This window comes from Amblyraja radiata, chromosome 22 (assembly GCF_010909765.2).
Source record: "Amblyraja radiata isolate CabotCenter1 chromosome 22, sAmbRad1.1.pri, whole genome shotgun sequence".
NCBI lineage: Eukaryota > Metazoa > Chordata > Chondrichthyes > Rajiformes > Rajidae > Amblyraja > Amblyraja radiata.
The window spans coordinates 8594708-8609528 of NC_045977.1; the positions used below are offsets into that span (position 1 = coordinate 8594708).

Below are 14821 nucleotides of genomic sequence, written 5' to 3' on the forward strand. Positions count from 1 at the left end.
GCATATGTGAGAGTAGGTTACAGGGTGATATATGGGAAAATGGGATAGTTAAATAGACTCAATTCATGCTAGCATAGACTCAATGGGCTGAATGGCCATACGCAAATTGGAGGACAGGAACAGCACCTCAGATTTTACTTGGGCAGCTTATAACCCAGCAGTATGAATATTGATTTCTATAATTTCAAGTAATCCTTGCATTGCCTCACTCTTCCTCTTCCCCACTCTTCTCAACCTGCCAGTTTTACTATTCGTATCCCCTCATTATCACCTCCTCCACAGCCAACAATGGACCATTGTGGACTTTCTGGCCATCAGTGTCAGCTCCGATCTGTTCTGTACCTTTTCAAGCCTCTAGTTTCCCTCTCCCGACTCTCAATCTGAAGAAGGATCTCGACACAGTACGTCACCTATTCTTTTCTCCAGGGATGCTGCTTGACCCGTTGCGTTAATCTAGCAGTTTGTGCCTACCTTCGGTGTAAACCATCATCTGCAGTTTCTTTCTATCCATTTGATACCTGCCTGGGGCCTGTCTGGAATATTTCTTCAGAGGGGTGTTATTTTCCGTTTCATGGCTCTTTGTGTTCAAGATGCAGAAGATGACATAACTCACATTTGTTTTCAAATCTTGCCAGCATGCAAAACCTCACTCCTTGTAAAATGCTGGACTGAGAATAATTCAGGTACGATGTTCACAATTTTTCTAGAATTTGAGTGCAGCAGTTTGATGGAAGGAAACTGGACTCCACCAATATCTTAAAACATTTTCACTCAAACAACTTCAAGTGATTTTAAAGTTAACGTCATTAAGGGGATTTATCAGAATTACAGCATCCACATGGCAAATATCCTAAGGTTAGAATTCACTGGATATCGAGCAGTGAAAAAAAAAATCAGTTACTTCTGGTATCTTTGAACATCTGTTCCATCCATTCAGCAGAATGGGGCCTTGTCAATACTTTCCATTCATTTAGAATAGAACCAGTATGATAATTTGTTATTTGATAAATGAATGCAAATGTCATGATGAGTTTGCTCTCAATGTTGCCACCAGAATTAATACAACTAATATATTTCTGGAATGATTAATTTCAAACATTATCTGGAACTTACCTGGTAAACTTGCACATAGTACCTGCTTGAAATTTCCATGCTAACAACAATACTATGAACTCTGTCGGATCCACAGAAAGGTCATTGCAAAACCACTCCATGCCCTCCTCTAAAATGGTATCCTCATGTGCGTCCTTATACCTGCTGAACAATTCTTCAGCTCTCTTTAGCGAGAACTCATCACGATGCAAAAATGATTCTTCTTTTTTACTGTCTCCAGAGTGAGCAAGCTGAGGCTGGGTTGATTCCAATACAACATCAGTTTTCTTTGTTCCATTGGCAAGTATATCTCCAGAAGCCTTTTCACACATCGAGTTAAATTCTTCACCAGAGACAGCCAATTTCTTAACATGTGATTTGCTACCAGATTCTTTATCTCCATTCTTACTGCCCAGCGAGGAAGGGGGATTTTTGCACTTGGTGACACACTGGCCCATGTTTCTTCACTGCAGCTCTAAAGCAGTCCCCTTCCAGTCACGCTCCCGCTACACTCCTGTCGCTCCATCCACTTCAACTTGCCATCAGGACTACTAATTAAAACAAAACAAAATCATTACACTTTATTGATCATTTCACCACTCACGTTTTTAATATTTCATACATAATATTTACTCAATAATTTTATAAGCAAAGATATTAATAAAGGATACCTAAAGGATACCACATGAACACTATTGTTAAAGATATATAATGGTGTAAATTACCTTGATTAATAATTTGTTTGAGAATTACCAACATTATCTTGATTGAAAATGCAAAACGTGTTTTTTTTCAGATCCAATAAATTAGTTGGGTTTTTTTAAATAACCCTTCTCAAACCAAATCTCACCCCTCTCAATTAGTTTAAATCTGGTAGACAATACAAATATAGCTTAATATGTTTGCTAATTAGTTTCAGTTTAAAAAAAACTTAAAACCATGAATATCTTTAATTATCGTTTGTTTAATAGATTTGACAAGTACAACATCTTTACAGATTTGTGAAAGTCTGCAGCATAATTACACCTATCAAAAACTTTACACTTTATCATTGAGATTTTTGTGAAGGAGAAAAATGTTTTAATACTTTGTCACAAGGTCGATTACTCCACTTCCTCCAGTGGCAACCAAAAGCATAGGCCCTATTGCAACAGAAGTGTGGACACCTGGCAGAATCATAGGAATCACTCCAGCATTAAACACTAGGGGACATTTATAATAGAACAATAAATAATGCAAAGTAATCCAAATCACTCCGAGATTACAATTTGCATGTCAACAGGCTTTGTACAATTGACTGTAACCTTGATTGCAAAGTGAAATGAGAACACAGTTGCTTCAAAGCATTCTTTAATAAATATCTACATTTATAACATTTCATACAATCATCCTATCATTTCAACTAGTCACTAACAGAAGATCATCCATTACTACTTGTTCAGAAATAGGTTGACTTAATTGTATTTCTTTACCACATAAATAAGAGGATATCCTGTTTACAACAGAATAACAACATTCTCAGGTCGGCACGAGGGAACTCGCATTTCATTTTGAATAGATACCAAGTTGGAATAGAATTGTGGATACCTACAAACCATTTGCCTTATTCCCAGTTTGGTAAAGCTGATCAGCAACCAGCAAATATAGCTCTCGACTGCTTATTCCTCAAGAAATTTAGACTACACCTTCAATGTTTTTAATCTTGCAACAACCAATTCTGCTTGTTTGAGATTCACTAACTTCAAACTTGCATTGTCTTATGTTTAGGTACATGGATGCTCAAAACTACAAATTCCAAAACAAATGAAAGTGTTGTATTGAAAAAAATTGAAATGAATTTACAATCACAGAATCACCATAACATAAGAGCTGGGCTGTAATTTTGAAATAACAATTCTCTAATGTTAGGAATTAGTTCATGTACACTCAAGCAGCAACAACAAAACAAAAACCTTTGAAGAATGAAAGTCTTGGATAATAAAGTAGGCAAGACTTGTCCCAGTCAATAGATCTGATGAGCATTTCCAAAATTATCAACTAACTTTCTCTTGCTGCATTATACACAGCTCCAAGACAGCCTGTTCACAAATAGATTGTTCAACATAGCACTCCAAAAAAAAATCTTCTGCCTCAGTAGTATTGATAATTTGATTTGATCATTCTACATGTAAATTAAAAGTCACCCATGACTGCTGTTGCACACTTGCTAGTTTTGTATACTATTGCCATGTGCACCAAGATAGAATGGAAAGCTTGTTGTTTTGCATGCTATCCAGTCAAACTAGACACAACTGCAATCATACACAAGTAAGAGTGAAACTAACGCAAGTAGAGAAACAAGGATTTGTAAATCAGCATTATGCAGGTGGTGGTTTACAAAAAAGACAGTGCAAGTAGATTCTCTTCTGGGACAACATACAAAGAGTCATCATGTTCCAATCCATCTTGCAAATTTCAATGGCTCAATGGTATTTTATTCTCAAGTGTGTAGGAAGGAACTGAAGATGCTGGTTTAAACCGAAGATAGATACAAAAATCTGGAGTAACTCAGCGCGACAGGCAACATCTCTCGAGAGAAGGAATGGGTGACGTTTCAGGTCGAGACCCTTCTTCAGACAAATATCAAGTGTCAGGTCTCTGAAAAGTCTGGCCTAGGAAGGTGTACAATTTCTTATTTTCTCACTTCAAGGCCTGGGGTCCTGGCTGCACTGGATCAATGATGTTGGAGTCAGCCTGTCCTGGCTGGTTCCTTTCTCTGCCACCATGTACTGTGCGGCCACCTGCCATAGCCACTCCTCAACTCTGCTCAACTCCTCAACTCTGTCTCAGTGTCCTACTTCCTGTACTGGCCACAGAACTTCAAGGCATTTTCCAATGATGCAGAGGCAAGCTTGTAGACCACTTATATCCACTAACTTTTCCCCTCACGTTCCACGTGACCATCTTGAGCATTTGTTATGTGCAAATTTCGACATTACTGCCCTGTAATAGGTATACAAACAATCCATCACATGGCAATGCTTTGCTCCATCCAGACTAATTGTACATCTTTTCCTGAACTGATACTTTCCCCACTATTTTACTGACTATTCATTCTAACTATGCTACCCCACCTTTTCCTTTTTGCCTGTTCATCCCAATATAAATATCCTGGATATTTAGCTTTTAGCCATGACTCTGCAATCACATTCCTGTATTAACAATCACATTGCATCCATTTTCAACTATTTGAGCTATTAATTTATGCATCTTGTTATGTGCATTAGGAGACAGCATTTTTGGACTCATTGTTTGTGTTTTTAGAAAATCAACATTTTCATTGTATATCATTGACTGACCGATTTATCTTACTGCTATTTTTCTTGCCCAAACACCAATTGTTAATCCACTCTTTTGTTTTTATATGCACCGTCTCTTCCTGCCATGATCTGGTTATCCCTACAACAGTTTCCTGTTTTGCTTCCTGTGCACTTCTCTTCCGCATTCTAGATCCCTGCCCACGCAGATTCTGCCCCCCCTCCCCCACCTTTTCCATTTAAAGTTTCATGTACCTTTCTAGTTATTTAATTCACTCAAACTCTGGTCTTGATTCAGACATAGTTCATCCCAATGAAATGGCTCTTTCCATTCCCAGTACTGATGTGAAAATCCATCCATGTCAATTAAGTCATATCGTCATCTCACTCCCTGCTCCTAATTAACCTTCTGCCAACTTGCCCATGACTCCAGCAACTATTACCTTTATGCCGTTTCCATTTTAAAAAAATCTCAAGTTACTAAAATGTTTAACGTTCCTTTCCAGCCTAGAGGAGGTGTCCCTGACCTTGGCAAGAGGTAAGCAATGGATCCATCAGATCTATTACCCCTGGGCTGCAGAAAGCAATATCCCTGATCACCTGTAAATTCTGGAGTTGTTAATCTAAGATATGTGACAGACCGTTGGAGGAAATGGCAGAACCTAGTCTACACATGGATTGCAAAATAGTCACAATAAATGCTGCTTCAGATTACGTCAAATGAATCAGTGAGAAAGTCAAACAGACTCGTGTTTATTATTAAATGTGAGGCGTTGCATTTTAGGAAGTCTATCATGGGCAGGACTTACACGGTGAATGTTAGGGGTCTTTGGTGTGTTCTGGATCAGAGGAATCTAGGTGTGCAGGTAGATAGATCCTTGAAAGTGGCGTCACAGGTATATAGGGTGGTCAAAAAGGCTTTCGGCACATTGACCTTCATCAGTCAGAGTATTGAATATAGAAGTTGAGAGGTCACTGCAGTTTTATACAAGATATTGATGAGGTCACATTTCGAGTATCGAGTTCAGATTTGGGCACCATGTTATAGGACAGATGTTGTCAAGCTGGAAAGAGTGCAGAGAGGATTTATGAGGATCTTGCCAGGACTCGAGGGCCTGAGCTATAGGGAGTGGTTGAACAGGCCAGGACTCTATTCCTTGGAGAGCAGGAGGATAAGGGGTGATCTTAGAGACATACAAAATCATGAGAGAAATAGATCAGGTAAACACACAGAGGCTCTTTCCCAGAGCATGGGAATCGAGAACCAAAGGATATAGGTTTAAGGTGAGGGGGGGGGGGGGGGGGGGGGGGGGGGAGATTTAATAGGAACCCAAGGATAACTTTTTCTTTTCACATAAAGGGTGGAGGGTGTATGGAACGAGCTGCCAGAGGAGATAGTGGCGGCAGGTATAATTGCAACGTTTAAGAAACACTTAGACAGGTACATTGATAGGATAGGTTTAGAGGGATATGGGTCAAACACAGGCAGGTGGGACAAGTGTAGATGGGACATGTTGGTGGTTGTGGGCAAGTTGAGCCGAAGGCCTGTTTCCACACTGTATAACTATGACAAGTAGATATGTCTCACAGAGAGGATGTGTGTTATCTCGCACATTACTTTCCACCATAATGTCCCTTATTGGCATCTTAAAACTCTATTACACGGGCACTTTCACATTACTCAACTCACTAGCCAGTCGCATCATCTGTTATATTTTTACAACAACTATTTGGTCCAATCAAACTTTAAGTAAATCATAATTACTCCACACTCATTTAACACAATTTCCTTCTCAATCGGGTTGTTCCTCGATACAACTTCATCATCAGGCAAGGAATTTACTCCATTTTTCACCAGCAAAGTAAAGAACATAAGAACAAATATTTCCCTTCCCACCCGTGACCTGGCTGTCTCATTGGTCTGTTCTTCAAAATTAGATTGTTTCCAACCCGTTACTCTACCCTCCTTGTAAAACTGATCACCACCATGAAACCTACCACCTGCCCCCTCGACACTGTCCCCTCTACCCTCCTAAAGGACGTCATTACAACAGCCGGTCCCAGCATCCTCGCCATTTTCAACAGTTCTCTGGCCACTGGCACTATACCTACCTGCTTCAAGCATGCGGTGGTCCAACCACTCCTGAAAAACATAACCTCGACCCCACCTTGCCAAGCAACTTACAGACCCATTTCTAAACTGCCTTTCCTCTCAAAAGCCCTTGAAAAGGTAATTTTAAGTCAACTTATGCCTTACCTTCACCAAAATACTATCTTGGAAACTTTCCAATCAGGTTTCAGGGCTCACCACAGCACAGAGTCTGCCTTGCTGAAGGTACATAATGACCTACTGCTCACCGTTGACTCCGGCGACTGTACAATCCTGCTCCTTCTCAACCTCAGCGCAGCATTTGATACCGTCGACCACAGCATCCTAATTGACCGTCTCCGGTACGGGGTTGGTATTGATGGCACTGCCCTGAGCTGGTTCATCTCCTACCTCAAAGGTAGGAGTTTCTCTACTAACATAGGCAACTCTTTCTCCTCCCCAGCTAGTCTCTGCTGTGGGGTTCCACAAGGTTCCATCCTTGGCCCCATTCTCATCTCCCTGTATATGCTCCCCTTAGGCCAAGTCATTGAAAGGCACGGCATTTCCTTCCATTGCTACACAGACGAAACACAACTCTATCTCCCCCTGAAGCCCAAAAACCAATCAAATCTGCTTAACCTTACCCGCTGCCTCGAGGATATAAAGTGTTGGATGGCCCAGAACTTCCTCCAACTAAACGAGAGTAAGTCTGAGGTCATCCTTCTCGGCCCCTCGGACTCAATCAAAATGATAGCAGGCAGCCTTGGAAGCCTTACCCCACTACTCAAACCTCACGTTAAAAACCTTGGCGTGATATTTGACTCAGCACTGAAATTTGACAAACAAGTCAATGCTGTGGTAAAAGCTAGCTTCTTTCAGCTTCGGACGATAGCTAAAATAAAACAATTCCTCCAGTTTGACGACCTCGAAAAGATCAACCACACATTTATCTCCTCCCGCCTAGATTACTGCAACTTCCTTTACACTGGCATCAGCCAATCTTCCCTGTCCCGCCTGCAACTGGTCCAAAACACTGCAGCGAGACTCCTGACGAGCACCCGAAAAAGGGACCACATCACCCCGATCTTGGCCTCTCTCCACTGGCTCCCTGTGCGGTTCCGAATAAATTTCAAGATCCTCCTTTATGTGTACAAAGCCATCAATGGGCTTGTCCCCACCTACATTAAAAGTCTTCTCACCCACCACACCACCTCCAGGTCCCTCAGATCGGCCGACTTGGGGTTGCTGAATATCCCGCAGTCTAGGCATAAGCTCAGGGGCGACCGCGCCTTTGCGGTTGCAGCTCCTAGACTGTGGAACAGCATCCCTCTTCCCATCAAAACTGCCCCCTCCATCGACTCCTTTATGTCGAGACTAAAAACTCATCTCTACTCCCAAGCCTTTCTTGACGTCCTCCGAGCGAGGGCTATATGTATGTAGTGAAGGTACACAAAAAAGCTGGAGAAACTCAGCGGGTGCAGCAGCATCTATGGAGCGAAAGAAATAGGCAAAGTTTCGGGCCGAAACCCTTCTTCATGTATGTAGTGATGTTTGTTTTTAATCTATGAACCACTGTTGTTTGTTACACTATTCTTATACCAATGTAAAGCACTTTGGCCAACGAGAGTTGTTTTTTTAAATGTGCTATATAAATAAAAGTGACTTGACTTGACTTGATCAATCCTTCCAGATCAAAGAGCACAGATTTGTGTGGAAACAGCAGATAAATGCTTTAGCTATTCGCAATCAGATGTGGCTGGACATCTTATAGGTTTTTCGTATTTGATTTATGAGCTGGAGACCAGCATTCAATTCTATTGAAAATAAGTTGGCTCCCAGATCAATCCCACCAAACTCACTTCCCCCCACTTATTTTCTTTGTAACTATTGTCTTCCACATGTTTAACATCACTACCATCATTCTGTTGCCATTTACCTATACTAGTGTAACCACATAACCTATCAATATCTTTGGGATATGAAAGGCAACCAGATTACCTAAGAGAAACCAATGCCGTGTCAAGAACATGTAAATGCAATTCTTTGATTTGCAAAAAAAGGTCAACAGGGTATGCAAAGATGACACCCCTCACCCCTCCTGCCAAGTTCATTTCGAGTGCAAACTGTGCTCTTAAATCCCTCTCAGCTTTTCCAACAAACACAAAGAGCTCATACACAAATCAAATGGTCAAAAAATTATGACATTTGATTTGCTGCCACTGTGGGCAGCAATTCCCTGAGGGAATCAAAATGACTGAAAACTGACAAACAGATGAATATGCAAATGGCCAAGAAGTACTTCAGAAGCTACTGCACTTTTGGTTGAAATTTACAGATTTACAGTGGGAATGAAGTACAATTCTTTTAATTGACTTGTGAATCATATTTCAAAAGTAAAATTGAACAGCTAGAGCATTGTTCTTTTCAAAAAGATATGGGAGTGAGGTTGAGGTAAACAGTATTAAGGTAATACAAAGTGGCTGGCAGCAGCGTGAGAAATCCAAAGCACAGACATCATGAATCACAATGCAATACACAAATGTTAACAAAGGTTATGCTGCCCAAGAATAATCATAAAAAAGGCCCAATATCAAATAATACAGGTACTTCTGGAGCTTCACAAAAGGAGCTGTTGAACTTATAGAACTAACAAATAGGGCTCAAAAACTTGTGCCTCCTACATAACCTCTCTATTACGATTTCAGGTAACTATACCTACAGGACAGAATATAGGAATTTCCCTTTTAAAATCATCTCATGACAGACAATTCGGACAAGAAGTCATAAGCCCACATTTGTACTTACAGAAACAGGTGCAGGAGTTATGGGTGATCTCTAACATAATCGGTTTGTTGTACACACAGGGATATGGTGTCGGCACATCTAATGCTGTAAAATAGAATTGAGAATTATTATCTTCAGCAAGAGAATAACATTATAAATGGTTGCATGTAGTAACTGTCACAGTCAACCAAAGAGAACACCATTGAGTAATTCTGACAATCGTTGGCAACAAGTGGCAAATTGATAATGTGCACATTTATAAATATTTCACTTAATGTATATATCTGAAACAAATATTCTGATTTTGTTGGGGCACGTTTCTAGTTTGTTTCTCTACTCTTAACAAGACTACTTGCTGAGTAAATTATTTGTTTGCTAAAATAGACTGGCATTTTGTAAGCATCGCACCAGCTCAACTCAGTGACTGATGGATGCTGTTTCGCAATAATATCCTTTTAATATCAGAATCCCTGATTCCATAAAGAAAAGGTATATGTGCATACGTTTTGAAACATAAGTTACTCAGTTTTTTTTAATACCAAATCACTGCTGCTTCAGGATTTTTTTTCCAAACATTTGACAAATACTTGCATCTCCTTAGTCTTAATGTTCGCCTCTTCACTACTTATGATTCCTGGGATGTCAGGACTTTCATATGAAGAAAGACTGGATAGACTCGGTTTGTACTCGCTAGAATTTAGAAGATTGAGGGGGGATCTTATAGAAACGTACAAAATTCTTAAGGGGTTGGACAGGCTAGATGCAGGAAGATTGTTCCCGATGTTGGGGAAGTCCAGAACAAGGGGTCACAGTTTAAGGATAAAGGGGAAATCTTTTAGGACCGAGATGAGGAAAACTTTTTTCACACAGAGAGTGGTGAATCTGTGGAATTCTCTCCCGCAGAAGGTAGTTGAGGCCAGTTCATTGGCTATATTTAAGAGGGAGTTAGATGTGGCCCTTGTGGCTAAAGGGATGTGGTATGGAGAGAAGGCAGGTACAGGATACTGAGTTGGATGATCAGCCATGATCATATTAAATGGCGGTGCAGGCTCGAAGGGCCGAATGGCCTACTCCTGCACCTATTTTCTATGTTTCTATGTATGTTTATGATGGTTGAACTATTAATAGGATATAAGATGGAGAATCGTCGTATAAAAACTAGGTGATTTTTCCACACACTATTTCGGTCCCTGCAATTCATTCATCTTAAAATTATGTTCAATAAAATCACAGATGACCCAGTAAATGTTAAACTTTAATCTTCAGTTTTGCAATAACTTTCCATAAATTGACACATGCATAGAAATTGGATAGCATATGCTATGCAATTCAATTACAATGTAAATCACTTGCAAAAGGAAAACCTTAGATTGACTGCGAGATCCACACAGTTTGCATCTTTCCTTCTGGGGCCTCCACACAATTAACTAAAGCAGATGAGCGCAGATGTGCATCACTAATTAAGAAACCTCTTCTGGGATTTTAGATAACATGCATGTAAAAGCTCATCTTCATAATACTTTGTCTGTTTCCACTTTACTTGAAGGAACTTGCCCAGCTTGTGGAGTCAGGGCTTCAGGTAGTATGCCCACCATACCCCACCATACGTTGCAAACAGTGCTTAATCTCCAATCCCTTCTTTGCCCCCGACCGTTCACCTACTGCCTTCTCACCACTCATCTTTCAGCATGTCCCTTGCTCCAAAAGCCTATTGACCTCTCAAGCTCCACAAAAACTAACCTGAGCATTCCCAATTATTCGATTCCAACAAGAGACCCAACTAATAATTCCCAGCAATTAACATGTTCACGGCCAAGTTTTTTCCCCCCCATTATTGGGTATGGCCCGAGTATTCTCGGGGGTGGCAGTGAACAGGTTAAAGATTGCCCCAACATCTTGCATTAATCTTCAGAAAGGAACATCCTGACCTCCCTGCGATAGGGCCTCAACCTCACCACTTCTTCCACCAACATTTAGTTGATCACAACATTTTTCAATGATTCTATCCTACCCTTCAGATCCTAGAACCACCAGATTGATGGACCTTGCCTGCAACTTCACAAGTCCCTCCTTTGACCAAAAGTTACCCAAGTTTCCTTGCATTCTGTGGAGCTGGCAAAAAGATACTCCTTTGGCAACATTACCGTATTTAGAAACACCGTGCTTGGGCCATATGAGCAAAGCAGCTGGACTTTGCAATGGCAAGCTACAAACAAAATTTGGATGAAATGAAAGGAAAGTAATCACAGTAAATTTAAATTAGTTTTGCTTAGAGATACATGTAAACATGCCCTTTGACCCAAGGTCAAACCAACCATCCATTAACCGTTACCCCACTTTCTCTCCCATTCCCTACACACAAGGGGCAATTTACAGATGCCGATTAACCTGCATGTCTTTGGTATGAGGGAGGAAACCAGAGCACCCAGAGGAATCGCACACAATCACAGGGAGAATGTGTAAACTCCACACAACAGCATCTGAGGTCAGGATCAGACCCAGATCTCTAGCGCAGTGAGGCAGCAACTCTACCGCTGCGCCACTGTGCAGTCCTAAATGCGACATTAATTGTATGACGAAAACTACATCATACCAATACGGTCTTAGCTACATTAGGTTCTTTTGGAGCCAGCAGCCCTAAATGTCACTGAATGTTCCTACCCGTTAAATTTAGCATCAGATTCTGATTTTTTGGCAAATTAGTTCTACAAACCAATTAAGAAACTATATTTGGCATTGAAACAGCCTGGTGAATTGCGAACAGATTTTCTGAATCGCAGCCTTCCACAGATGTAGGCCAAGTGACAAGGGGTGTGCTAAAGAACCTCGCCATTCTGCCACACTTGTAAACATTGGAAAAGGTGTATTTGAAGCTATATCCAATAATTATACAAAGAAACATAAACCAACAATTGCCCAATTTAGTTATCCTTGCAGCATACAATAATTTCTTATTAAAAAAATCAATGTGATGAAAATGCACTAAAGTCAGAAGATTTGAATTATTTGACATACGAATACACTTCCAAAGTACAGCACATAGAAATATCATTCTGCCCAGCAAATCTATGCTGGCTTGTGGTAAAATATCTTATTTTATCCTCTTAATCTCACTCTACCATCAAAATCTTCTATTCTTTCCTTTTGCATCAAATGCATTAAACGCTCAGGAACATTAAGCAATAAACCACCCCAGATTCCACAAAGTGGGACCTGTTCAGGCAAATCTCTTTTAAGTACAACTGAAACAAACTTTGCAAATGTTGCACAGGCTTGCTTCTGCATGCAAGTGCAATCCTAAATCTCATGACAGATGAATAGGTGTGTGGTACACATTAATGGATATTACAGTAGATGTCAAAGCTCCTCTGCGATTTAGCACACCAGTCATTGAAAAATAAGAATAGGAGTAAGCTATTTAGCATCTAAGGACTATTCACATATTTAATGAATCACACAAAGCCCTGCGTAAGTGATGGAAGGCATTATCAGCTCACAAAACCTCTGCCCACTGATCCCATCAGGCACCACCTGCTTCACGCTGGCCCCATTTACCACCTCACAACCCACTAATACTGGGTGGGAACAAATTGTCCCTAATCCTTACAGATTGATTTTACAGAGTGACAAAAGTGCTTCCTAACTTCACTATGGCACTAAATCCCCTTGCTTAAGACTGAGCAACCAGCAGAAATTGCTTTACTCAATTTAATCCATTTAGATTAATAACTGGTTTTCAATTTTATGAGCACCATCAAATAGCTCCAGGACATCCAAGTTACAAGAGATTCACACAAAACCATTTTTCTCAGACAGAGGAACCTGGAAATACAAGACAGATCCACGGTACAGGAGATGACACAATTAAGACCGAGATTAAACAAAATGATCAAACCAGGGAACAATAAATCTCATAAACTCTGTTCCAGAGAGATGCAGATGCACAGTTTATGAATATATTGATGGCTATCATTACTATATCTGTGAGCACTATGGCAGTCATGGGCTGGGCTGAAGAGCGATAGATAATCTTACAGAATGCCAGATGTTGCAGGAGGCTCCATAACCGATTCCCGTTTTTTACATTTAACAGTGACTTTTTCCAAAAATGTATCACATTTTTCAGACATGGCCTATGCATAAAGGTGCTTTCAAATCAACTGAAAAATTTCAAAACATTCAACCACACTATTCTCCATGATAAACTTGTATAATTTCCACAAAACAAAAGCCAGCCTAATTAGTCTAATGCACTTTGATTTCATGCTCACTTCCTACAGTGCCCTCCATAATGTTTGGGACAAAGACCCATCATTTATTTATTTGCAGGTATAAGAGAGCTCTCAGTACCTAGTCTTTCCATCACCTATGGAAACTTTTATTGCTGTTTATCAACATGAGAACTAAAGTTGTGCCAATGAAAGTCAAAGAAGCCATTATGAGACTGCGAAACAAGAATAAAACTGTTAGAGACATCAGCCAACCTTCGGCTTACCAAAATCAACTGTTTGGAACATCATTAAGAAGAAAGAGAGCACTGGTGAGCTTACTAATCGCAAAGGGACTGGCAGGCCAAGGAAGACCTCCACAGCTGATGACTGAAGAATTCTCTCTATAATAAAGAAAAATCCCCAAACACCTGTCTGACAGATCAGAAACACTCTTCAGGAGTTAGGTGTGAATTTGTCAATGATCATTGTCCGCTGAAGACTTCATGAACAGAAATACAGATGTAAACCACCGGTTAGCCTCAAAAATAGAATGGCTAGGTTACAGTTTGCCAAGAAGTAGTTAAAAGAGTTCTGGAAAAAGGTTTTGTGGACAGATGAGACGAAGATTAACTTATATCAGAGTGATGTCAAGAGCAAAGTATAGAGGAGAGAAGAAACTGCCCAAGATTCAAAGCATACCACCTCATCTGTGAAACACGGTGGTGGGGGTGTTATGGCCTGGGCATGTATGGCTGCTGAAGGTACTGGCACGCTTATGACAATACAACTGCTGATAGTAGTAGCATATTGAATTCTGAAGTGTATAGACAACATCCTATCTGCTCAAGTTCAAACAAATGCTTCAAAACTCAATAGCCGGCGGTTCATTCTACAGTAAGACAATGATCCCAAACATACTGCTAAAGCAACTAAGGAATTTTTAAAGCTATAAATTGGTCAATTCTTGAGTGGCCAAGTTAATCACCCAATTTGAACCTAATTTTATATGCTGAAGAGAAAACTGAAGGGGACTAGTCCCCAAAACAAGCACAAGCATAAGCTAAAGATGACTGCAATACAGGCCTGGCAGAGCATCACCAGAGAAGACACCCAGTAACCATGTCCATGAATCGCAGACTTCAAGCAGTCATTGCATGCAAAGGATATGCAACAAAATACTAAACATGACTACTTTCATTTACAAGACATGCAATGTAAAGAAAACAATTCCTGAAAAGAAAGAACTTTTAAAATGTTTAATAGAGCATCTGTACTATTCTCACCTGTTTTCTTTAAAACCTCAATTGAAAATAATCTCATCCCAGGAAAATTCCATTTGTCATTACAGG

At 40.3% G+C, this 14821-nt stretch overlaps 1 protein-coding gene across 1 annotated transcript in view; it reads right to left on the minus strand.

Annotated features, from left to right (window-relative positions):
- The window catches only part of dcun1d3 (defective in cullin neddylation 1 domain containing 3), a 62985-nt gene that overhangs the window by 4422 nt on the left and 43742 nt on the right, over nucleotides 1–14821 (minus strand). Inside the window, 1 exon segment of the mRNA XM_033040318.1 lies at nucleotides 1114–1643. Coding sequence (XP_032896209.1) covers nucleotides 1114–1550 — 437 coding nt within the window. The 5' untranslated portion in view covers nucleotides 1551–1643.